Raw genomic sequence first — 27,925 nt, forward strand, 5'->3', positions numbered from 1 at the left:
TCACTCTTTTAGTCCAAGGGTCCTGCAGGAGCGCAAAAACAAATTAATCCTTTGGGGGTTATTGAAGCCTCAGGATTCTCTGGCTAAAAGTACTCAGTCAGCAAAATCCCCTATGTCTGTCAAGCCATCAACTCCACCTTCGGAGCAGACTCCTTTAATTGACCAAGCAAGTATGTTGGTGCCGGCTGGCACCGACAAGACAACTCCTCCGTCAGCTCCATCTGCTATTTCGGAGCCGTCTCAGAGCCATAAGAGACTGAGGTCTCCATCCTTGGAGTCCATTCACTTGGCACCTGAGTCACCTTTGTTACAGAGTGAACGTAGCCATCATTCTTCCCACTCCTCTCGATCCTCTAGATTATCGGATCATGATGTGGAGAGAGTAGTACGTAGGTTGCTTAAGTCACAGACACTGGCAAAAATTCTGTCCAGCCCACCTCAACAGTTATTGGCCCCAACCGCCTCTATTTCTGTTTTTCCTCTGACTACATTTAGCTCAGAGCCAGAGACCATGGATCCGCAGGTAGTAGAACCGTCGGCGCCGATCATCATCTCTCCTTCAGTTCCGACATCGGCTACAATTACCTCGGTTATACCTTCTATCGAGGGATCTGGGTGCCGAGACTCTCTCATCGGCTCTGAGGGGGGAGTGGCATTGGACCCTTGTCCGACCCCGTTCTCCCCTTCAGAGCTTCAGCGCAGGTGAGCTCAGCTCCAACATAGGCCTTGGAGCTGTCACCCTCGATGCGGAGAAAGACTCCTGTTTCTTCGGAGCTGGAGCTTTCTCTGCCATGGTGTCTGTTCCAACCTCTACTCCTCCTCCAGACCCCAAGCGTAGGGAACCTATGCCCCAGGACACCCCATTGGGTGATCCCTCTTCTTCCGAAGCCTCCTCTGATCACTTGGAAGAGCCTCCCTGGAAGAAGAAGTGCAAGAGGAAGCACATAGACTCCCCTGAGTCTGTCACTTCAGATACAGACATGGATGATTTGGAAGGGTCCCCAAGGTCCCCCTCTGAAGATGTTTCCTTTTCGGACATCCTTGAAATGCTTAGACAGAGGAGGGACTGGACTTCCCTAGCCCCTACTGAGGATGAGTCTGTATACCTGGACGCATTTGGTTCCCGACCTTCCACCTCCTGGGTATCTCCTCCTTTTGATCCACTCATGTCTGTAGTGGCTCGAAAGGCTTGGTCAGCTCCAGATTCTGTGGAACCCACTCTGAGGAGACCAAGCAAATTTATTACAGCCCCCCAGGACAAGCAATTCCTCTCCAAAGGTGTGCCTGTTGATGCCATGGTGGTAGCAGCAGCCACCAAGAAAGAGTTAGCAGAAATCTCTTCATCTGTTCATCCTCCGAACCAAGAGTCTCGGACGATGGACAGATATGAAAAGCGAATGTTTGCTTCAGCGACCTTTTCAATGAGGTCCCTGAACTATCTATGCCATTTTACATGTCTTCAAAGGGATCTCCTGAAAGAGCTTGGCGATACCCTCAAGATCCTACAGCTGAGGGACCACCAGCCAAAGTAGCTTCTCAGCTTGCGACTCCATAGTCAACTCCTCCATGAGGCTGATTTCCTATGCAGCCAATGGAGCAAGCAGAGCTGGAGGGACAGGTGTAGCTCTCAGGAGACATGCTTGGATGTGGCTGTGTCAGTTTGCGGAACCCTTTCGAGTGTCCTTCACCAATACTCCCTTTGATGGCTCCTTCCTCTTTGGGCTTCAGGTGAAAGACACATTGACCAGGTGTGAGCAGGAAGGGAAGACTCTCTCTGCCATGGGAGTCCATTTTTCCACTCCTTCCAGACCTTATCCCAAGGGTCAGAAGAGCGGAAAGATGTGGTTCCAAAAATCTCAGAGACCCTTGCCTGACACACGTGGTGATTTTTCCCCCAGGGGCAGAGGGGGAAACAACAATAACAGATGCTGCCCTCGTGGCAGAGGGGGACTGCAAAACCAGGGTGACAGAGAAACCTTCTCTGCCAAACCCTTCCAGCATCCCTGAAGGGTTGCCTGACTGCTCACCTCTGGAGGTAGTCGGGGGAAGACTTTCGCTGTACCCAAAAGCCTGACAAAATATAACAAGAGATAGATGGGTACTATCCATCATATCCGGAGGTTACAAAATTCCCTTCCATCAATCCCCTATAGAATCAAAAAAGCCCATCCCAGATGTCCCACCCAATCTAAGGGATCAAGCAGTCACAGAAGTTTCAAGACTGCTAGAAAAAAGTGCCATTCAAGAAGTCCCCGCAGACCAACTAGAATCCAGAACTTACTCAAGATTCTTTTTAGTACCAAAAAAGACAGGGGACTGGAGACCAATACTGGATCTCAGCAGATTGAACAAATCTGTACAAAAAGAAAAGTTCCGGATGGTGACACTACAGTCCATTTTCCCCTTTCTGGGCCAGGATAATTGGATGTGCTTGACAGATATTCAGGACGCGTACTACCATATCAAGATGGACAGATGCTCCAGGAGATTTCTTCGCTTCTGGGTAGGGGCCAGTCATTACCAGTTCAGAGCTCTGCCCTTTGGTCTCACCTCAGCCCCCAGGGTGTTCACCAAGTGTATGGCAGTAGTCATGGCTCACCTGAGACGTCAAGGATTCCAGGTGTTTCCATATCTAGACGACTGGCTCCTGACTGCTACCACCAGGTGTCAACTCTTAGAGGCACGGGATTATACAATCACATCATGCACTCAACTAGACATTACAGTAAATTTCGAAAAATCTGCCTTGTTGCCCTGTCAGTCTATCACATACATAGGAGCAGAATTAAACACAAAAGAAATGTTTGCAAGATTACCACAGGAAAGAGTTTCCACTATTCGTCAACAAGTGTTAATTCTAATGCAGAGCAAAAGGGTTCAAGTCGGACATGTCCTCCAAGCTCTGGGCTCCATGGCAGCTGCCATTCTTCTTGTCCCATTAGCGTGTTTCCGCATGAGAATCCTTCAGTGGCTTCTTTTCACGCAGTGGTCTTTCCAGGAACTACCCATGTCTCACATGATCCTGATCACAGAAACATGCAAAAGGCACCTTTCTTGGTGGATGGTCTCCCCACTAGTAATTCAGGGCAGACCTTTCATACAACCCCCTCCGGTAGCCACAGTGACCATGGACGCCTCCCTGATAGGGTGTGGGGGGCATTATCTAGGCAGGACAGTCCAAGGCATTTGGCAACCTCATGAATACCATCTGCATATCAATATCCTAGAAATGAGAGTGGTTCTCCTAGCATTGCAAGCCTTTCAAGACTCTCTTCCTTCTGGGACCATTGCAATCCAAATGGACAACGTCAGTGGTGTGGTCCATCAACAAACAGTTGTGTCGAGAAGCACTCAGACTGTGGCAATGGGCGATTTCCTCCCAACGTTTTCTGATAGCAATGCACATCCCTGGGAAATCCAATGTCATAGCGGACAGGCTCAGCAGAACTATCCTCATGCCTCATGAGTGGTCTCTGAATCAGGAAGTTGCGGATCTTATCTTCTGCAAATGGGGACAGCCTTGCTGCGACCTATTTGCCACTTCTCTCAACAACAAATGCAGCAGCTACTTCTCCCTCCTTCCTCTTCTAGGTCATATACCAAGAGATGCTCTAGTCCACTATTGGCCTCAGGGACTCCTTTATGCTTTTCCCCCTTTTCCCCTAATTCCAAGACTCATACAGAAAGCAAAATTGTTAGGTTGCAAAATTATCCTCATTGCCCCATATTGGCCTCGACAGATATGATTCCCGTTCCTACACTTCCACCTTCTGGATCAAACGTGGATTCTGGACCCAGTTCCAGATCTTCTGATTCACCAATCAGGCGGGTTGCACCAATCCTTTCATACTCTCCAGCTCTCAACTTGGTTACTGCACTTCCAGCCTTAGCCAGGCTTTCCAATATCTCCCCAGCAGTCCATGATATTGTTGTTTCCTCACATAAGTCTACTACTAGGAAAACATATGCTAGTAAATGGAAACGGTTTTCTTACTGGGCAGAATCTAGAAATTTGGATCCTTTCTCAGCCCCAGTCCATGAAATTCTTGAATTTCTAGCACAGCTTTTTCAGTCTGGTGCGGCTTCCGCTACCATTAGAGTACAACTAGCTGCCATTTCTAATTTTCATATCGGTATGTTTAATTCTAGCATAATGTCTCATAAGCTCTGCAAGGCTTTTATGAAAGGAACATCTCTTCTTAGACCCCCAGTTAGAGATCCTCCTCCTCCTTGGGATCTCAATTTAGTTTTAGCTTCCTTAATTTTGCCTCCCTTTGAACCAGCAGTATCATGTTCTTTAAAATTTATTTCTTGGAAGACACTTTTTCTGGTTGCTATCACTTCAGCTAGACATGTCTCAGAACTTCAAGCACTATGTGTTCGTCCTCCTTACCTGGTGTTTCACAAGGACAGAGTTTCTCTGAGGACCAATCCATCCTTTATTCCTAAAGTCTGCTCAGAGAATAATTTAAATCAATCTGTAGATCTCCCAGTTTTCTTTCCTAATCACAGCAACAAGGCAGAATACAAGCTACACCAATTGGATCTGCACAGACAATTGCGTTTTTACCTCCATAGAACTAAGGAGCTAAGAAAGTCAGACCAGTTATTTATTTCTTATGCTTTCAACAAACAAGACCTTCCAGTTTCCAAAGTGACCTTATCTGGATGGTTATCTGATACTATTGCCTTTATTTATCAGTTACGAAATAAAGAGCTGCCAGCTAAACCAAAAGGTCATTCCACTAGAGCATTAGCCACCTCTGTAGCTTTTCAGTCTAGGTTGCCCATAGACTCAATCTGTGCAGTTGCTACTTGAGCAAACCCTCACACTTTTATCTCTCATTACAAGGTAGATATGGTCTCCTGGAGCAGAGCTTCCTTTGGTTCTACTGTTCTGAAGAGTTTGTTCCAATGAGCCACCCAAGATTTTAGGTCCTAGGGACGCTGTCCCAAACAGCAAGAACAAAAGCGAGATGGACAACTTAACATAAAGAATTTATGTACCTACCATAACGTTCCATGTTAGTTGTCTTCATCTCGCCTTCCTTCTTGCATCCCTCCCTCCTTCCCCCTTCCTAGAGGATTGTGAGGAGTTCCCTTTTGTTTTCACTGGCTGAGCATCTTTTATTTCTTCACATACCAGGTAATTTATAACTCTTCCTTGTTTAGGTGTATTGGACAACCAGTTTTTAGGAACTGGTTTCTCTACTTATGTCTAGTGTGCGCTATCACAAATGAGATCTGGGTAGCTGACGCTGGGTATGCTGGGATAAGGGGTAGCTTTGAGCCAGTAAACAGCTCTCGAGCTATAGAAGATGGCCGAGTTGGAGCCAAGGATCGGCTCTGAACCCAAACAGTAAGAAGGAAGGCGAGATGAAGACAACTAACATGGAACGTTATGGTAGGTGCATAACTTCTTTTTTTGGACATATGTATGGCTCCCAATATGCAACGAAGTCCAGAAGGTTTAGGATCTTTGCTTGGAAGTGTTTGCATTGGTATTTTTATTCCCCAAGCAGCCTTCAAAGAATTTTTCCTCAGGTAGATAGTGGATGTTGGGGGTGTGATGGAGAAAAATTTCTCTACAGAATAATCTATCAGAAATATTGACTGAGCAAATGGCTGTAAGTAAGGAAATAATTTGAGCTGGGGTACAGGATCTGAATTGTCTAGACATAGTAAGGTCTTATTAAGTTTAATTGTGTTGGCTGCTAATAAAACAATTACTAGAACATGGAAATCACAATCTATGCCAACTGTATATAAGGTATTGAATATTACAAAAGAGATAAAAGAACTGGGAGAGGGATCTTTAGAAAAGGAAAGGAACAAATTACATAGAAGTAAGTAGAAAATGTAGGAACAATATATGCATAATAATGTTCAGGAGAAGGAGTGAGGTTTATGGGAAGGTAGGAATTCAACAATTTTTTGTAATGTTGGACTGATGGGGTCTATATCAGTATATCAACAGTTCAAAATGTCGAAGCATATTTATTCAACACGAAAATGTCAAACGCTGACTTTGTCGAACGGCAAAACATCGATTTCTTTCTAAGGGGAAAAAATCAATTGGCTGTTCTGTTGTACGTGCCCTTTCCCCGACTTTAGTGTGGTCTCAGAGTTAGAATATTTAGTTAAGGGAGGAGTAGGGGTAAAGCCCCCCACTTAAATATGTTAGTTTTTGTGTTGTGTTGTTTGTTGGCCTTCTGGTTTCTTTCCCTTGGAAAGAAATCAGTGTTTTGGCCGTTTGACAAAGTCAGCATTCGACATTTTCATGTTGAATAAATGTGCTTCGACATTTTGAAATGTCAATATTCTGATCAAGACCTGGACTGATGATCATAGGATCATAGAAAGTTACTAGGCTAATGTCCCCAGGGCCCTAGCCAAGTTCTTGCAGTTTATTTCCACAATAGTAGCAAAGAAAATCTATGTGATGCATATTGTATTTAAAAGAAAAAATGTTAAAATGGTTTGTTTTCTTTTCTGTTAATATATTTATTTATTGACATTTGATTACTGGGAAAGTCTGACAGGGTAGAAGCCCATTTTCAGTGTAGGAACGGGGAGAAAAGCTTCAAATTATTACAAAATGTTTTAAGGACAGTAATTTCACAATCTTCAAAAACAAAACAAAAAAAACTTGCATTTTAAATAATTATAACAAATTAAATATAAAAAATTGGTTAAGAATTCATATATCCTCAACCCCTTTTTTCTATGTTGCACACGGGGTCGGGTTGTCACCTCAACAGTGACAATCATCTCGAGCTGGAGTTTACACTGCTGGGTGGCCCTGCTGCTGTAGTTCGATATAAGTTATATGACAATCATTTAATATTTAGAGAAGTTATAGACAGTTTGTAGAGAAATTAAAGTTAAGTTAGTCTAATACAAACATGAATTGCAATATGAAGTGAAGAAAAAACAGGCTTATGGTATATTTAGAGAGAAAGTCAGGGAAGAGAATTTGATAGAAGTAAGGAAGTGAGTGAAGAAGGGTGAGTAAGGAGGCATAAGGAATGAAAAGGTAGTTGCTCACATTTAGGGATATAGTTTATCCCTAGTTTTTATCTATGTATTAAATGATCATTTAATAAAGTTGTTTAAAAATGGAATCTACATTTTTGTTTATTTTATTGAAAATGTGTCCTCTATTAAAGTTTGTCAACCAGTCCATCATGTTTTGGTAGGTGAAGTTCAACAGCATTCAGCTGAGTACAGTCGACAAGAAATGGGAAGGCTAAAAGAACAGCTGATTAGTGCGTTTAAGGAGCAGATGGAGATTAGACGGAGTTTGATGGAGCTGGGAAACACTAACATGGAACTACACATTGATACCTCAAGGCATCTTTTGACAATTGCAGAGTAAGTAAAGGCAGTAGAAGGCAGAATTAAAGGACTTTAACGCTACCGTACTGTGTTCCATTGGTACTATAACTGATCCAATCAGATATCCAAGCATGAAATGCAAACTTGATTTGACTGTGTGGTCTCTCTCTCTCTTTAAACTACTTGCTCTTATAGTTAACATTCCCTCATAAATGACTGTTGTTCAGATGTATTCTAACATTACAGATGGAAGTTTGGTAGAGATATAATGCTTAGTAGCTGAGTACAGCTGATCTAAAGTCAGAATCAAGATACTGGGTTGTTATTAATGTTCAAAATATTTTCATGATTTGGGTAAGTTGATGTAGTCATTTCCAGAAACAAACACATTATTTCAGTAATCGGGAAAACCTTGGCAAAAGATTTGATATCTGTCCATGATATGATTGCTGTGATTTTGAGATATTGCATTTTTTATGTTTTATTTTTTAACTTTGATTTGATTTTATGTTTCATTTGCTAATTAATCTCATTAGTATGAGCTTTTCTCCCCGGGCCTCTACTGAAAATGGATTTTATTCCAGTTAGACTAGCCCGGTCAACAAATGTAAAATAAAATAAAATAAATAAATAAAAATAAATTATCTCCATACTTTTAGGTTATTATTTAAATCAGGATTTTAACAGTCTTTATTTTGTCTGTATATTGGACTTAATATAAAATATACTATAGCTGTTTTCACAGTTCTTGTTTAATATGTGCATGTCTAAATTCCATCTAATTTGAAAAGTGCATATGTTAATGCACTGTTATAAAAGCTGAGTTGAGCTGAATGAAGTAAAAAGAAAGATTTTTTTCTAGAGATTATTTATTATTAACCTAGACATCATTGTTAACAAATAAGCAAAATACCTTACTCAAATATTTAAAGGCAAAACGAAGCACAACAAGCATATAAAAATTAACCAAGTCATAGTTTATTCAGGCAAGCGCTTTCACCACACTGATGTGGCTTCTTCAGACCATAATAACAAACATCAAGCTTCTCCTAACATTCATAAGAGTTTGGTTACCCCACCCTTTAGACCTATTGTAGCAGGTAGAGGGTGGGTAACCAAACCTTTTTCCATTTTTATAGAAAATCAGGTTAGGCCTGTGTTGGATAAATCAGATATATTAAAAGACACTAAACATTTTCTTCAAGATTTGTATACTTATACAAGCTTGGGTTTGATGAGTGATTCCACATTATTAGTGAAATTAGACGTAGTCTCCCTGTTCATTGTAGTACCGAATGAACAGGGGATAGACTACATAAGGAGACATCTAATGAGTCATAGTGGGTATGATGGTAGGAAAATAGAATTAATATGTAGCTTTATGAATCTAGTATTGAGTAACAAACAGGCTAATACACTCAAGTGTACCAGCCTTTGATAGCAATTTAGTCGAAAACAAAGCATTTACTGCATTTTTTCTGTCTGTTTGCAAAAAAAACAAAAAAATATTTCTCCTTTCCTAAACTTTCCTAGCTAGTTGTTCCAGTGATCAGATTTTGCTGATCCCTGGGCTTTGTATTTGGTTTCTGTGTTCCTCCATTTTCTTGTGTGGCCAGAGGTAGTTTCTTTACTCACCAGTGGGAGTGGGGAGTACTGAGCTGCTTGTTTGTCCTCAGAGGAGTGGTTAGAAGCAGCAACTAGTAATTCATCTGCCATTTTGGGTCATTTCCTGTTTTTTCCAGCCATTTGCTATAAAGCACACGTTAGCGTGATTTAGAGCGGAGCTGCTACCGTTGCACACTAGGGCAGCGCCGGTTAATCAGATTTAAACTATTAGGGCTACCTAAAGTCCACTCTTCAAATTTTCCCTTAAAACTACCTTCCTCAAAGTATACTACTGTTCTATTTAGTGTATCCTACAACTATAAATTATCTCTACTTGACTCCCAAGTAGACTATTCTCTATCTGTATAGCGAAGCACTTGCTCCTACAGTACTTATCACCTCGATACAGCACTCTTGTTATAGAAAGTACCCCAAAAAGCAAACCCCATTTCTCGGTCACCCACATCCCCAGAACCTTTTCTTAAGTTTTTCTGTCTATTCCTTCTAGCATGTTGAGGATCAGTTGCTAATGTCCTCTCCTGCTCAGCTGGTGAACCTGGGAATATTGAGGCAATGTTACAATTGCCTCATGTACACAGACAACCCTCTCCTCCTCCCACAAAACACAAATACATGCGAGAGATGCAACTATACGGCCAAACTGGAGGCTGAGCTCTCTCAACATAGGACTGGCATGACCAGACAGGAGGAGAAGGTAACCACACACACTATAGACCCAGTCTCACATAATACCATCACAACCTCAAATCATACACATAAACACACAAAGACATACTCGGAGGCTCTGATCAAAAATCTACCAAAACAGCAGAGGCCACCAAAGCAGACACCCAAACAACTACCACCTCAGAACACAACACCTGCAACACATAGACCACACAGTCAGAGTGTCAAGCAGTCACAGCCCTTAAGGCCAAACACAATGCCAGACACACTAGTCATTGGTGACTCCATAGTCAGACACACTGACGTCCCGCTCACCAGACTGAGTAAGGAGAAGGTCACAGTAAGCTGCCTGTCGGTGCTAGAATCCGCCACATAACGCATGCACTCAGGTCTCTCAACAGCAGGTACAAGTATGACTCAATCATTGTCCACGCTGGTGTTAACGACCTGAGGCGTACCTCCTTGGACTACATGAAAAGAGACATAGAGGAGCTCTCTGATTATGTAGCCCAAGCAGGTATGACCCTGACCTTGAGCAGTATCCTACCTTCACCAAGAATGATGCCACAATACAGAGATAAGATGATCAGCTTTAACAATTGGCTTAAACTCTGGTGTCATTCAAAGGGGATCCAATGTCTGTCTGCCTGGGATGACATGCTGGACAAGCCACGCTGCTTTGCAAGGGACGGCTTGCACTTGTCACCCCTGGGATTCCAGATTTTGGCAAAGGCTCTTGCCACCCCCATAGTGCCTTTTTTAGGCAAGGCTCAAATTCTAAACCTACCACCCTAGAACAAAACAAAGAAAAAAAACTAAGGGTAATGCTGCTCAATGCCAGAAGTCTCAACCTCAAGATGCACGCACTCGAGGCCCTTCTCAGTATGGAGAACATCGATGTCTGTGCTGTGACAGAAACCTGGTTCAAGGCTCCTGAGAGCACCCCAGCACTATCAGGTTTTACCTCATATCATGCGTTCCGGCCCCAAAACCCAGACAATACCAAGAAAGGAGGAAGGGTATCCATATTCATCAAGGACACCCACACCTCAAGATTGGTGGCATCGCACGATGCATCGGAAACCATCCAGGTGCAATTAACCATAGGCAAGATTGCTCTGCAATTTGTAGCATGTTACAGGCCACCCTCGCAAACTCAGGAATCTCATATGGCCTTCCTGAAAACACTGGAGGGGATAAATGTATCTCCGAACACCATCATACTAGGTGACTTCAACTACCCTAATATAGACTGGGAACACTACTCAAGCCCAAACACTCTAGCCCAAAAGTTCCTGGAATTCATAAACTCAAATGCCATGGAACAACTAGTCACCATCCCCACAAGAGGAGAAAACATACTTGATCTCATCATCACGAACATGGGAGCACAATGTTCAACGCCGGAAGTATACCCCTCACTGGTGAGATCTGATCACAAACTAATCTCGCTGGAGGTCCTCATCCCGCCCCACCGAAATGAAAAAGACCACAGTAAAGAACTTCTCGACAGCCGACTTCACACTTCTAAAGACTAGTGTGGTCTCCTTTAAGGCCCCTGAGCCGGCGGTTAACATTACTCAAACCGCTGAATCACTTACAAATGCCTTCTACCAGCACCTGCAGGGCTGCATGGATCAGGCAATCCCAAGCAAAACAAAGACTCTTTGTACCAAAGGCAAGCGTCCAGTCTGGTGGACCCCAGCCATAAACAAACTCTACAACAAAAGGAGAAAGCTACTACAAGATAGAGAAAAATCCTTAAAAGGTAAGACACCGCTGATCACTATAAGTAAAAAGCTAAGAGCTCTCATAAAATCATCCAAAGCTAATTTTGAGAAAAAAATAGCTAAGGACTCTAAAGACAACCATAAGGCATTCTTTAGCTATGTCAGAAACCTAGGAGGAAACTCCCAGATATGTTCAGAATTAGTTCAAAATGATGTGAAGATTACTGATCCTACAGACATTGCCAACATACTGGCTGACAGGTTCAGTGCAAACTTCTCTCCTCCCCCAAAGGAGAGATATCTATACCAAATGATAGTAACGCCCCAAACATCTCTAACGCCCAGGTGAGAACTGCTCTCTCCAAGGCAAAGAACACAGCATCCATGGGACCTGATGGTGTCCCCGGCTGTGTGCTCCATGAACTCAATGAGGAATTAAACCCACAGTTAGGACAGCTGTTTAATCTTAGTCTCACCTCCGGATATGTACCCAGGGAGTGGCGCTGGCGACTGTGGTCCCACTCCACAAAGGCGGTGCCTCCACCGACCCTGGAAATTACCGTCCCATTAGCTTGACAAGCCTTATCTGCAAAGTCATGGAGAGGATCATAATGGATCTCATAAATAAAGACATAGGAACTTGCAGACTTTGGATCCAACCCAGTTTGGCTTTGTCAAAGGCAGATCATGCCTTTTAAACTTGGTTGACTTTTTGAAACAGTCACCAAGGCCATTGATGAGGAAAGGCAGTCCATACAGCCTACCTAGACCTGGCGAAGGCTTTTGATACAATACCTCACTCGGGTATCATTGAAAAACTCATCAACTTAAATGTAAACCCATACATTACAAGATGGGTTGCAAACTGGCTGAGTGACAGAACCCACAGGGTCAGAGTTGCTGGCGCCATGTCAGACTCAAAGCCTGTCACAAGTGGTGTCCCACAGGGCTCAGTCCTGGGCTCACTCTTGTTTGGCATCTACTTTTCTGAAGTACAAGCAAACACAGGAGGGTTATGGCTGACAAAGTTTGCAGATGACTGCAAACTGGGCGCCGTAGTTGAAAACACATCAAGCACAGATATCCTTCAGAAAGGTCTCACAGAAACGGATAACTGGTGCCAGAGCCATGGCCTAAAGTTAAATGCCAAGAAATGCATAGTCATACCCTTCGGGAAAAATAAGGTTACCCCTAGCTACCATATAGGTGGCAATCCCCTGAACACAGAAGAAGTTATTAGGGACCTGGGAACCCAGGTTGACAGTAGCCTTTCATTCGACACTCATATTGCTAAAGTAGTTAGGAAGACCTTCTACATTGCCCACCTTATCATGAAGGGATTCACATCTAGATCAAGGGAAGTCATAGTCTCCCTATACTCATCACTCATCAGACCAATGATCGAGTACAATGCCCCATTTGGAATGTATCTGACCCGACACTTGCAGCAGCTGGAGAGGCCACAAAAGTTCCTCACCAAAAGGATAAAGGGTCTCAAAATCTGTCTTATGCTGCCCGACTGAAAGAACTCCAGTTATATTCAGTTGCTTACCGCTTGCTCAGAGGTGACCTATGCCTGACATACAAGGCCATGTCAAACCCAGATTTGATGAACATGCTTCATCTCAAAAATCTAGATCCCTCAGAGCCACAAGGCCCGGAGACTTAAACCTCAACACGGTTATTAATAGGACGTGCTGGAGGGATAGATTCATCACCCAAAGACTCCCTATGCTGTGGAACAAAATCCCGGTTTATGTAAGGCAGAGCACCTTGCTGGCCTTGTTCAAGAGGAATCTTGACCAATGGATGGGAGATCGCAGATACACCCCAGGGGTTACCTCAGTGTCACTGCTCGACAGAGGCACAGCAAAATAATGGGCATAGTTTCTCCAAACTAAAGGGGTGGCGTAAGCCACAAAACTATGGGCTAGGCTTATAAATGCCCTCGGGCAGATAGCCTAGTATGAACCTATGAACCTATGAACCTAATAACAATGCTTTCATGTTTAATGGTCAATATTACTTGCAGAAACACGGTGTAGCCATCAGAACAAGTTTTGCTAATAGTTATGCCAATTAAGTGGTAGCACAATGGGAGATTGAAAAAGTTTTTCCCAATGAGACATATATTAGACACGTCAAATTCTATTGTCAGTTTGTGGACAACGTGTTTCTCATTTGGGAAGGTGCAGTAGAACAGTTAGGAGCATTTGTGGAGTTTCTACATACTACATCAGATTTCCTTAAGTTCACTTTGAAGTTCTCTGAAATATCAAGAGAGTTTTTGGATGTCATGGTTACTAAATAGTTGGATTTGACCATTACTATGAGCTTGTATAGAAATGAATGCCAGAGAGATAATATCCTACACAGGAATAGCATGCACCCCAGGAGGGTGTTTAGGAATGTGGTTAAAGGCCAAGGAATGAGAATGTCACCGTTACAACATAAAGAGGAAGGTTATAGGAGGGGGATGGAAGAGCTGAAAAATAATCTTGGAGAAAGAGGGTATAAGGAGAATGAGACTAAGGGGCTGCTAGCGCAAGTGGAAGGATTAAGGGGAGGAAGGGCAAAGCCATATTTTAAGAGACAACAAATGAAGGAGATAAATGGAGAAGCAGTTATTGACAATAATGAAGGCTATGGTGGAGTTAGGTACATGATGTACTATATAAGTAATATTAATAGCGTAAGGTAGGTTCATTGAGAAAAATTTGCCGATTTTACTAAAAGATGAGAAGCAAAGCTCTCTTCACCCAAGACTGGACTAGACAGTCAAGAGGAGAAGGTAAACACTTGCACCACACCACACTCATCACATAGTCCCTCAAAACCTACACCACCAAAACACACACATAGAAACACAAAACACACATCTACATTCGCGGAGGCTCTCAATAAAAACCTGCTCAAGCATCAGGGACCTCCAAAGCAGAAATGGAAGCAAACTCCACCCCCCAACACAACCCAAAAGACACATATCACACAAACTCAGTGTGCCACGCAACCACAGTCCATAAGGCATAACGTACCCAACAGTCTAGTCATAGGTGACTCTATAGTCAGGCACACTGATGTTTCACTCACCAGGCTAAACAAGGAGAAAGTTACTGTCAGCTGCCTGTCAGGTACCAGGATCTGCCACATAACGCATATACTCAGGTCACTCCACAACAAGTACAAATATGACACTGTCATTGTCCATGTTAGTGTGAATGACCTGAAATGAACCTCCCTGGACTACATGAAAAGAGACATGGAGGAGCTCTCCGATCTTGTAACCCACTCAGGTATGACACTAGCCCTGAGTAGCATCGTGCCATCACCCAGAATGATACCACAGTACAAGGACAAAATGGTTGACTTCAACAATTGGCTAAGCTTCTAGTGTCATTCTAAGGGGATCCAGTATTTGTCTGCCTGGGATGACATGATCGACAGACCACGATACTTTGCCAGAGATGGCCTGCACCTGTTGCCCTTGGGATTCTGGATAATGGCTAAGGCTCTTGCCACCCCTGTAGTGCTTTTTTAGGCAAGGTTCAAATGGCAAATTCACCACCGTAACAGGTACAAGCAAGCAAAATCTGAGGGTAATGCTACTCAATGCTGGAAGTCTAAACCTCAAAATGCACTCACTCGAGGCACTCCTTAAAATGGAGAACATCGACATATGTGAAGTGACAGAGACCTGGTTCAAAGCTCCAAAGAGCACCCCTGCGTTACCAGGCTATAATTCATAGCATACCTTTCAGCCACCTAACCCGGAATGAAGCACTAAAGGTGGAGTTGTGTCCATATTCATTAAGGATATCCACATTTCCAGGCTAGTTGCACAGCATAATGCATCCGAGATTATCCAAGTGCAACTAACTCTGGGCAAGACTGCAATCCAAATTGTAGCTTGCTACAGACCCCCCACCATGCCTCAGGATTCCCACTCCTCATTTCTTGATACACTGGAAAGTATTAGGGTACAACCCAACACCCTAGTAATGGGCAATTTCAATTACCCCACCATAAACTGGGAAAACTACTCATGTACCAACTATTTTGCTCAACGTTTTCTAGAATTCATAAATTCCAACGCCTTGGATCAACTTATTCACACACACACCAGGGGCAGCAATATCCTAGACCTGGTCATTACCAACATGGACATCTGGTGTTTCACACCAGAGGTCAATTCCTTGTTGGTCAGATCTAACCACAAGCAAATCACCCTAGACATCCACATCCCGCCCCCACCCCCAGTTAGGGAAACCACCGTAAAAAACTTCTCCAAAGCCAACTTCACACTTCTTAAGACAGAAGTGGAAAACTTCATGACACCCATGCTGACGGACAATAGAGGTACGACTGCTGAATCCTACACAAATGCACTTTATAAGCACTTACATGAGTGCGTGGATCATGCTATCCCTAATAGAACCAAGTTGCTATCCCCCCAAAAAAGGAAGCCAATCTGGTGGTCCTCTGCCATAAATAAACTCTACAACAGAAGAAAGAAACTGTTGCAAAAAAGAGTAAAATCCCATGACTGAAGGAACTCCCTGGTTAACCTCAGTAAGAAGCTGAGATCCCTCATAAAATCCTCCAAAGCTAGTTACGAAAACAAAATTGCCACTGACTCTAACGACAACCACAAAGCATTCTATAGCTATGTCAAGAATCTCAAGTGGCAACATTCAGATCTGCTCTGAGTTACAGCACAACAGCACTAAATATACAGAACCAACTGATATTGCCAACATCCTGGCAGATAGGTTCAGTGCTAACTTTACCCCTCTCTCACCCCCTAGAGGGCCCATCTCTATACAAGAAGAATGCAAAGTTCCTGTAATCACGGCTGCACAGGTAAAACAATCACTCTCCAAAGCCAAGAACACAGCATCCATGGGACCTGACAATATCCCAGGCTGCATTCTACATGAACTACAGAATGAGCTGACACCCTGCCTAAGTACCATGTTCAATCATAGCCTCACCTCAGGCTTTGTGCCCACTGAATGGCGCACCGCGATGGTTATCCCACTCCACAAAGGGGGAGCCACGATGGACCCTGGGAACTACTGCCCTATTAGACTGATGAGCCTGGTCTGCAAGGCCATGGAACGTATCATCATGGAACTCATAAACAAAGACATTGGTAATCTCCAAACACTGGACCCTACCCAGTTCGGGTTTGTAAAAAGCAGATCATGTCTCCTAAACCTGATTGACTTCTTTGAAGCAGTCACCAAAGCCATAGATGAGGGTAAGCTGGTTCACACAGCTTATCTAGATCTCGCCAAGGCTTTCGACACCATCCCCCACTCTGGAATTATAGATAAGCTCACTAAACTAGGTATAAATCCCTATGTCACAAGATGGGTTGCCAACTGGCTCACAGACAGAACCCACACTGTGAAAGTAGCAGACTCCAAATCTGACTTCAGACCAGTGAGAAGTAGAGTACCACAGGGTTCAGTCCTGGGTCCTCTCCTGTTTGGTATCTACTTTTCTGAAGTACAGGCTAACACAGAAGGTCTTTGGCTAACAAAGTTTGCAGATGACTGCAAACTAGGAGCCATAATCGAAACTCCTAATGATGTGGACATACTACAAAAGGGCCTCACTGAGACAGATGCCTGGTGTCAAAGCCATGGCCTGAAGCTCAATGCCAAAAAGTGTATTGTCATCCCCTTTGGTAAAAACTCTGTACCTATGAACTACCACATAAGTGGTAGTTTACTTAATGCTGAAAGTGTGATAAGAGACCTTGGGACACAGGTGGACAGTAGTCTCTCCTTTGATGATCACATCGCCACAGTGGTCAGGAAATCCTTCTACGTGGCTCACCTCATCACAAAAGGTTTCTCATCCAGAAAAAAAGAGGTCATTGTTCCCCTCTACTCATCACTCATTAGACCCATTATAGAGTACAACGCCCCTTTTGGTATGTACCTCACAAGACATCTACAACAACTGGAAAGGCCACAGAAATACCTCACAAAGAGGATTACTGGCCTCAAAAAGATGCCGTACACAGACCGTCTCAAAAAACTCCAGCTTTATTCCATCACATATCACCTATTCAGAGGTGATCTCTGCCTAACATACAAAGCTATGTCAAACCCAGAGCTGTTGGACATGCTCCACTTAAAGAAATCCCAAATCCTCCGAGCTACACGCTCTAGGGACCTAAACCTTGTCACCACAATAAACAGAACATGCCGGAGGGATAGATTCCTGTCCCAGAGACTTCCCATATTCTGGAACAGACTACCTATCTATGTCAAACAGAGCTCCTCATTGGCACTCTTCAAGAAAAATCTTGACGATTGGATGGGAAATAGGAAATTCACCCCAGGGATCACTTCTGTGGCTCTGCTCGACAGGGGCACAGGAAAATAATTTTCTTGGGTGGCGAAAGCCAGGGTACCTTTTTGGCTAGGCTTATATAGGCCCCAGGGCTGATAGCCTAGTACCTACCTATGAGAAGATAGGAAAATTGGTAGGAATAAGTCCTAGCTATTGCTATAAGAATTGTCAATCTATGAAGAGAATGTTATCCGGATAAGCAAAAATGTAATAACAAGGGAAGCAATGGAACATATCCGTGTGGGAAATGTAGGTATTGTGAACACATTGATATGGATTATTGTGAATTCATACACCCTGATACAGGTAAGCAAGTATACATTTAATGTGAGGTCTGATTGTAACACTAAACACATAGTTTATATGGCCAGATATTTGTGTTGCCAAAGATTTTATGTAGGGAAAACGAACCACCTTGAGGGAATGAATAAGAGCACATTTATATAGCATGAGGAATGGCAATAGAAATAACGCTGTAGCTAAATATGTTCTTAACACTAGATCTGAACATAACTTTAAATTTAGAGTGATTGAGGTTATAAAGGAAACAGTGAGGGTTGGGTAATGTGGAGAATAAGGCAGAAGGGGCTGAACTTAGATGGATATTGAGGCTCAGGGCAGATAAGAGAGCTGGGCTTATGAAGTAGTGTCCATTAAACCAATACTCAAAGCTAGGGGGTTATCTAGATGAGTTTGGTTGACAGTAAAAGCTGCATTTTATGTCGTAATGGAGTGTTCATGTTTGTTTTAAGTGACTGTATAGAAAGGAGATGCTGTATCTTTAAAGAAAAGTTTTTATGATAATGTCATTAGGGCAAGGGGGAGGGCAGAAGTTTTCATTGGATGTTTTAATTCAAATTGTTGTATAAATGCAACATAGAGTGAATGTTTGTTACTATGGTCTGAAGAAGCCACATCAGTGTGGTGAAAGTGCTTGCCTGAATAGACTACGACTTGGTTCATTTTTATATGTTCGTTGTGCTTCATTTTGCCTTTAAGTATTTGAGTCTTCTGTTTGGTCTATATTACTACAGCATTATGTTTATCCATGGTACTCATGTACCAATTCTTGTGCTCAATGTTTTCTGGAATTCATAAATTCCAGTGCTTATCCACACCCTCACCAGGGGCAGCAATATCCTAGACCTGGTCATTACCAACATGGGCAACCGGTGTTCCACACCAGAGGTCAATTCTTCATTGGTCAGATCCAACCACAAGCAAATCACCCTAGACATCCACATCCCACCCCCACCCCCCCATCAGTGAAACCACCGTAAAAAAAATTCTCCAAAGCCAACTTCACGCTTCTTAAGACAAGTGGCAAACTTCATGACACCCATGCTGACGGACAATAGAGATACGACTACTGAGTCCTATACAATTGCACTTTATAAGCACTTACACAAGTGCGTGGATCGTGCAATTCCTAACAGAACCAAGATGCTATCCTCCAAAAAAAGGAAGCCAATCTGGTGATCCCCTGCTATAAACAAACTCTACAACAGAAGAAAGAAACTGTTGTAAAAAAGAGTAAAATCCCATGATTAGAGGAACTCCATGGTCAGCCTCAGTAAGAAGCTGAGATCCCTCATAAAATCCTCCAAAGCTAGTTACGAAAACAAAATAGTCACTGATTTTAAAGACAACCACAAAGCATTCTATAACTATGTCAAGAATCTCAAAGGCAACACTCAGATCTGCTCTGAGTTACAGCACAATGGCACTAAATATATAGAACCAACTGATATTGCCAACATCCTGGTAGATAGGTTCAGTGCTAACTTTACCCCTCTCTCATCCCCTAAAGGGCCCATCTCTATACCAGAAGATCCATGAGACCTGACAACATCCCAGGCTGGGTTCTACGTGAACTACAGAATGAACTGGCACCCCACCTAAGTACAATGTTCAATCATACCTCACCTCAGGCTCTGTGCCCAACGAATGGCACACAGCAACAGTTATCCTACTCCACAAAGAGGGAGCCACCACGGACCCCAGGAACTACCGCCCCATTAGCCTGACGAGCCTGGTCTGCAAGGCTATGGAGCGTATCATCATGGAACTTATAAACAATGACATTGGTAATCTCCAAACTCTAGACCATACCAGTTCGGGTTTGTAAAAGGCAGATCATGTCTCCTAAACCTGATAGACTTCTTTGAAGCGGTCACCAAAGCCGTAGATGAGGGTAAGGTGGTACACACAGCCTATCTAGATCTCGCCAAGGCTTTCAACACCATCCCCCACTCTGGAATTATAGACAAACTCACTAAACTAGGTATAAAACCCTATGTCACAAGTTGGGTTGCCAACTGGCTCACTGACAGAACCCACACTATGAAAGTAGCAGACTCTAAATCCAACTTCGGACCAGTGAGAAGTGGAGTACCACAGGGTTCAGTCCTAGGTCCTCTCCTGTTTGGTATCTACTCCTCTGAAGTACAGGCTAACACAGAAGGTCTTTGGATAACAAAGTTTGCAGATGACTGCAAACTCGGAGCCATAATCAAAACTCGTAACGATGTGGACATCCTACAAAATCACCTCACTGAGACAGATGCCTGGTATCAAAGCCATGGCCTCAAGCTCAATGCCAAAAAGTGCATTGTCATCCCTTTTGGTAAAAACTTTGTACCCATGAACTACCACATAGGCGATAGTCTACTTAACACCCAAAGTGTGATGAGACCTTGGGACACAGGTGGACAGTAGTCACTCCTTTGATAATCACATCGCCACAGTAGTCAGGAAATCCTTCTACGTGACACACCTCATCACAAAAATTTTCTCATCCAGGAAAAAAGAGGTAATTTTTTTTTTTATATAGTTTCGAAGTTTCAGAACTTTGATCATATGGTATTCGCAGTTTTGAAACTTCATTTATGTAATATAGACCCCTCTTCTGGTGTTTACAGACAGCACTACAATAATGTGGTACATAAACATGCAAGGGTGAAACAGATGATGTGAAGTTGTTCTCTCTCGCCATACATTCTTACTGATGGGGTTGGAGCCGATCCTCGGCTCCGACCCGACCAATTGCAAAAGCTCGAGGTCTTGAACTAGCTTGAGGCCCGCTCCCTATCCCATGATGCACCTTGCTCTTCCCTCAGATTCCGTTTGCCACTGCAACAGATCGGAAGTGCTTCGACAGCTCTGGCCAGTAAAACTTTGATATTTCTTTAATATTTCTTTTAAAAGTGATGGTTTACCTTGGATTGTTAAATTTTGTAGATGATTGTTTTCTTTATTCTATGAACATAGATAATTAGAAATAAGTAGTGTGTGTGTGTGTGTGTGTGTGTGTGTGTGTGTGTGTGTGTGTGTGTGTGTGTGTGTGTGTGTGTGTTTTACTTCTTGTTGGTGGCCATGTTTTTTCTAGGCCGTTTTTCCATTTTTCTTTTTATATCTATCTTCCTTAGAGTAACAACCTGCTTAAATTAGAGGGTTGTCTGGATATTTCTTTCTCCCAATCCATAGTGATGTTATGCCTGCTAGATTTGAGGCTAGTTGAACCTGGGCCCAAGTTTTAGGGCCAGCAGTTCCATATTCTTATTGTGCGTTTGCATATATTCTAGAAGAGAGAGAGATAATTCTGTGTGTTTCCTTCTTTAAATAGTACATTTTTCAAGAGTTTATAGTGTTTATTACGTGCTGTGTTTTATACTTCAATCATAGTTAGATATTTGATAGTTCTGCCATGTCTCAGCAAGAAAAGGCTAAGTCAGGATTTAAAAAATGTCCTAAATGTGGACAAAACATGTCAATAACAGGTGGTCACATAGAATGTGTTTATTGTTTAGGTGAAGTTCACCTACAGGAGAACTGTGCCATCTATCATTCATTCAGCTCTCGTGTTCTTCATGAACGTAAGAGAAAGCTGATAGCCAGGGGATTACTGAAGTCTTCCTTTCAGGAATCATTGGTTAAGGACAAATCACCGGACAAGACAGATAAATCTTCAAAGGTCTTGTCTTCTAAGTCTTCTTCTGGGTCTGAGCCAAAAAAGGGTTCATCGACCTCAAAACCGATTGAGACTTCTACCTCGGCTCCACAGTTTTCGGAACTGGAGGTTGTAACTGTTTGTAGGAGCCTGTTCCCGATATTGGAGCCAGTATCTCCTACTTTAAAGTCTCCAATCCTTAAGTCAGTGGCCTCTTCCATAGCCTCTTCCCGGTCCTCAAGACTCTCAGATAAGGATGTGGATCGTGTGGTGCAGAGGCTTCTACAGACACCAGCACTTGCCAAATTTTTATTGGGGCCGATCCCTGGGACTTTGGAATCAACAACATTCTCCCCACCATCTTCTGTTCCTCCTCCGATCCGTCTTGAAGTTTTGGAGCCAGAGTGCTCAGAGTTGATGATTGTGGAGCCTTCGGGCCTGATGCCTACTTCAGGCTTGTCAGCCCCGACAACCCTGTCATCTTCGGTGCTGACTGAGGGGTCTAGGAGCCGACAATCACCTGTCGCGTTCGGGGAGAATAGTCAGACTGATTTTTTCAGTTCTGACTTTGTCTCTTGGGGCCTCGGCTTGGGTGAGCTTGGCTCTAACCTCGGGCTCAGAGCCCCCTGTTCTGGTGCTGAGGGAATCTTCCATATCTTCGGATCCAGGGGTTTCTTTGCGTTGGGAATGAGGTGCCTTTGATGCTATGAGGAGGGTGTTGTCCGCACCGACAACCACACCATCAGAACCAGTAACTCCTTTCCCCAGAGCACAGGTGTCTACCTCTTCATCACACATCCATCTAAAGCATAGAGACCCTGAGCCTCAGGAAGTCCCATTGGGCAAGCCCTGCTCTTCTGAGACATCTCCAGAAACTCCCACTGAAAAAGTTCCCAGGAAGAAACTTTGCAGGAAGAAGCATCTGGACTCCCCTCAGGAATCTGTCACTTTGGACACTGACTTAGATGAGTCAGAAGGATCCCCACAGTCCCCCTCGGAGGATATCTCCTTCGCAGATATCCTGGAAATTCTTAAGCAGAGGGGTGGCTGGAAGTCCCTTAACCCTACTGATGATGAGTCAGTGCTTCTGAAGGCTTTTGGGTCTCAACCCTCCACCTCTTGGGTGTCTCCACCCTTTGATGAGTTGATTGAGCAAATCACTCAAAGGGCATGGGAGTCCCCCAATACTATGGAGCCTGTCCCTAGGAGGCCTAATAAATTTATAACTTTCCCCCAGGAAAAGACCTTCCTGACCAAAGGAGTGCCTGTTGATGCTATTGTGGTGGTGGTGACAGCCACCAAGAAGGAACCGTCAGAAACTTCTATGTCTGTCCATCCTCCTAACAAGGATTCTAGGCTCATGGACAGATATGGCAAGCACATGTTTAGTTCATCGACTTTTGCTCTCCTATCACTGAACTATCTAACACATTTTACAGGGTTGCAAAGGGATCTCCAGAAAGAACTAGGAGATACTCCACAGGGTTCAGTAGCTGCAGGGGTCTCAGAGAAGGTAACTTCCCAGCTCACTACCCTAAATTCTCTTGTAAACTCTTCCATGCACCTGGTCTCCTATGCAGCTGTTGGAACGAGTAGGGCAGTGGGTACAAGAGTTGCTCTTATGAGACATTCCTGGATGCGCTTGTGTTCCTTTGTGGAGCCCTTTAAGTCATCCTTTATTAACACCCCTTTTGATGGCTCATCCCTTTTCGGGCCAAAAGTGAAGGAAACCCTTACCAGGAGTCAAGAGGATGGAAAGACTCTGTCTGCCATTGGAGTCCGCTTTTCCACCCCTACCAGACCTTACCCCAAAGATCAGAAGAGAGTGAAGATGTGGTTCCATAAAACTCAAGGAGCTTTCCAGGACACTCGTGGTGAAAAGCCCTCTAGAGGCAGAGGAGGGGGTAACAATGGAAGACGCCGGCCACGCGGCAGAGGGGGTCCACAGAACCAGGGCAACAGAGACCAGTACTTTGCCAAGCCCTATCAGCACTCCTGAGAGAAGGCCTGCCTGTCCATCTCTGGAGGCAATCGGGGATGCTTCTCTTTGTACCCAGACACCTGGCTAAAAATAACAAAAGACAGCTGGGTACAAAGCATCCTAGCCAGAGGATACTCAATTCCCTTTGCCACCCCCCCAATAAGAAAAATCCCGGATGTTCCACCCAGTCACAGGGAACAAGCAGCCTCAGAGATTCAAAGGTTGCTGGAAAAAGAGTCATCCAGCCAGTTCCAGCAGACCAAAGAGGATCCAGAACTTACTCAAGGTTCTTTTTAGTTCAAAAGAAAACAGGGGACTGGAGGCCCATTTTGAATCTTAGAAGATTAAACAAGTTGGTCAGACAAAATTCTGGATGGTCACACTACAGTCAATTCTTCCCTTTTTAGGGAAAGACCATTGGATGTGCTCGCTAGACCTCCAGAATGCGTACTATCACATAAAAATGGAAAGGCCATCCAGAGTTCATCTGCACTTCCAGCTGAGGAACCAGTCATTATCAGTTTTGGGCTGTACCCTACAGCCCCCAGCGTGTTCACCAAATCCATGGTAGTAGTCACGGCTCATCTGAGACATTTGGGATTCCAGGTGTTTCTATACCTAGACAACTGGCTCTTACTGCCACCACCAGGCATCAACTCATACAAGCAAGGACACAACTTTGAACCTCTGCAGTCAGTTGGAGATTACCATAAATTCAGGAAAATCTGCCTTGTTGCCATCACAACATACCATTTTTATAGGAGCAGAGCTAAATACCATTACTATGACCCTAGACCTTCATCCAGAAAGAGTTTGTGTTCTACAAAATCAGGTTGGACCTGCTTCTGAGAGAAACCCCCCGGTACTTAAATTGCTGGGGACAGTGGTGGCAGCGATCATTGCAATTCCTTTGGGTCAGATGCATATGCATGTACTACAATGGCTCCTGTTCACGCAATGGTCCTTTCAAGAACTCTCAATGTCACACAAAATCCTGATAATGAATTCCTGCAAGAAGGACCTTCAGTGGTGGCTGACATCTCACCAAGTAACTCTAGGTCGCCCTTTTGTCCTACCTGCTCCCATAGCCATGGTGAACACGGATGCCTCCCTGATAGGGTCGGGGGGCATTATCAGGGAAGAACAGCCCAAGGCACATGGAACAGATACGAGGCTCACCTACATATCTCAATGTTCTGGAGATGAGAGCGGTACTTCTAGTGTTGCAGTCCTTTCAATACTCTCTCCCTCTGGGAACTATTGCAATTCAGACAGACAATATGTCAGTAGTCTGGTACATAAACAAACAAGGAGGAACCAGAACATACCCCCTCCATCGAGATGCCCTGAGAGTATGGCAATGGGCAACTTCCACCCAGCGCTTTCTGATAGCAATGCACATCTTGGGGAGATCCAATGTGATAGCAGACAAGCTGAGCAGGGCGATTATGCTGCCTCATGAGTGGTCCCTAAAAGAAGTAGCAGCAGAAAGGATATTCCACAGATGGGGCCAGCCTTGCTGCAATCTCTTTGCAATTCTAACAAACACAAAATGCAGCAGCTACTTTGCCCTAATCCCCCCTCTGGGGGATGCCCCAAGGGATGCACTTGTATACACTTTGGCCCCTGGGTCTCCTGTATGCCTTCCCTGCTTTTCCTCTGATACCCAAAGTTTTACAGAAAGCCAAGACTCTGGGAAGGACCCTCATTCTAATAGCCCCTTACTGGCCTCGTCAAATTTGGTTCCCCTTCCTCCAGCCTCATCTAGTGGAAGAACCTTGAATTCTGGTCCCGGTGCCAGATCTCCTGCCTCTTTCATCAGTGGCTCTTCACCCTTCTCTTCAGTCCCTCAAACTGACAGCTTGGCTACTCCAATTCCAAACATAGCCAGGGTTCACAATCTGTCAGCTGCGGCTCAATATATTTTAACATCCTCTCATAAATTGTCTACCAGAAAGTTGTATCTTAGTAAATGGAAGAGGTTTTCTGTATGGGTTCTTCAGAACAATATTGATCTGTACCTGGCTTTAATTTCATCCATTCTGGAGTTTTTGACTAAACTTTTCAATGAAGGGGCAGCGGCAGCAACCATTCGAAATCAATTGGCAGCGATTGCTAACTTTCATCTAGAAAATGTCACATAGACTCTCCAAAGCCTTTCTCAAGGGTACTGTCCATTTGAGACCACCCATCAAAGCTCCAGTTATGCCATGGAACCTAAATTTTGTTCTTTCTCGAATAATCCTTCCCCCTTTGAACTAACCGCATCTTGTGACTTGAAATACTTATCATGGAAAACCATATTTTTAATAGCTATTACTTCTGCTTGGAGGATTTCAGAGTTACAGGCCTTGTCCATTAAACCCCCTTATTTAATTTTCCATAATGACAGAGTCTCACTCAGGACGAATCCTTTATTCTTACCTAAAGTTTGCTCAGAGACAAATCTCAACCAATTTATTGAATTGCCCATTTTTTCCCTAAGTACACTAATGAGACGGAACATATGCTGCACAAACTTGATGTTCACAGACAACTTAGATTCTATTTACAGGACCAAACATATCAGGAAAACAGATCAGCTCTTTGTTTCCTTTTCAGAGTTTCTTTAGATGAGGTCACAGCAATAATTATTCCTATTTAGCTGCAGTGCCATGATACTGGATGAGATCTGCCTGGAAACATTGAAGGTGCTGGACATTGTTGGGGTGTTCTGGTTAGCATGCCTTTTCATTATTGTATGGGGGCTGGGGAGTTTATCTGGATTAATTGTGCTGGTCCCCATATTCAGAAAGAGGGAGAGGGATGAATGTTTCAGTTGTAGAGGTATCGCATTCTTTAGGATTCCTGGAAAGGTCTGCATCAGGTTGCAGCAAAGGCAACTCCCTTGACTAGTGGAATCTCTGATTCAGGTAGCACAGTCTGGCTTTTGATGCTGTGGAAAAGTGGATTGACTCCTTGGTCTTGCACCAGTATTGGAGGAGTTACAGAAGTTTGCCAGTCCTGTCTCCGTGCATTTTGAAGACTTGACAAAGGCATATGACTAGGTACTCTGAAATGTGTTATGAGGGTACTACAAGACTATGGGGTTTCCAGGCTGCTACTATTTGCTACTCAGTCCTTATATGCAAACATTGAGGGCTGTGTATGCAGTCTTGCTCTAAGTTAAATACATACATTGTTAGGTTTTTGACTTCTCTAAATGATTTAATGGACAAGACTTCAAAGTGCAGATGAAGTGTAAAGAGTAGCCATTTGAGGGTAGTAAAGGTTGCAACTCTTTTGTTTGCAAGACATTATTGTCCTCTTAGCCTTGTGGTTCTGTGATCTCCAGTGCACAATGTGAAATGGATGGGCTGAGAACCAGTGCTCCAAATCAGAGGCTGTGGTTCATTTCTGAAAAAGAGTGGATTTTCCTCTGTAAGTTAGATGGGATTAGCCGCCTTAAGTGGACATGTTTAAGAACATAGGAGTGTTGCTCAGGATTAAGGGTAGAGGGTCTCTGGAGATGGATCAACAGATGAACTGAGTAACAAAATTACTGCTTGCATTGTACAAGAATGCAATGGTAAGACAATGCTTCTTCTGCTAAAACAACAGAGGAGTTGTAGAATGAAGCTATCAGTATCCTGGTTACTCTACATCCTTGTCCTTAACAGTGGTCACACGATTTGGGTAATGACCAAAAGAATGAAATCATCAGGGGGGTGGTAGGTTGGCATAATGGTTAAGGTGTTTACCTTACAGATGCAAGGTGCAGGGTTTGAGTCTCACATCTGGTAATTGTCTAGGCTTAAAATGGCCCACAAGGGCAGTTAGCCTAGTATTAACCTATGAATCTACGAACCTGACACAAGAGATACAAGCAGCAGAAATGTGTTTCCTCTGAAGATTTGCTGGTTTTACCCTGCATGGCAGAGTTAGGAGCTTGGCAATCCAGAATGGTTTCACTTGAGAATTTGGTACTGTGGAGTGGGAGCACCCAGGTAATGTGGTTTATGCAGTTAGTGGTGTTGAACCTGAGAACAGCTAGGTGAAGTGGTTTATGCACTTTGTAGCAGTGAACCTGACAGAAGCCAGGTGAGGTGGTTTATGCACTTAGTGGTGATGAACCTGAGAGCAGCCAGATGAGGTGGTTTATGCAGTTAGTGGTGATGAACCTAAGAGCAGCCAAGTGAGGTGGTTTATGAAATTAGTGGTGATGAACCTGAAAACAGCCAGGTGAGGTGGTTTATGCAGTTAGTGGTGATGAACCTGACAAGAGCCAGG

General features: G+C 43.7%; 1 protein-coding gene across 1 annotated transcript in view; it reads left to right on the forward strand.

Moving 5' to 3' along the window:
• Positions 1–27,925, forward strand: part of LOC122816138 (kinesin-like protein KIF19) — a 937,234-nt gene that overhangs the window by 762,731 nt on the left and 146,578 nt on the right. Inside the window, exon 12 of the mRNA XM_044088894.1 lies at positions 7,200–7,374. Coding sequence (XP_043944829.1) covers positions 7,200–7,374 — 175 coding nt within the window. The remainder of the gene's footprint in view (positions 1–7,199; positions 7,375–27,925) is intronic.

Source organism: Protopterus annectens, chromosome 12.part0, assembly GCF_019279795.1.
Source record: "Protopterus annectens isolate FY-2018-M chromosome 12.part0, PAN1.0, whole genome shotgun sequence".
Taxonomy (NCBI): Eukaryota; Metazoa; Chordata; order Ceratodontiformes; family Protopteridae; genus Protopterus; species Protopterus annectens.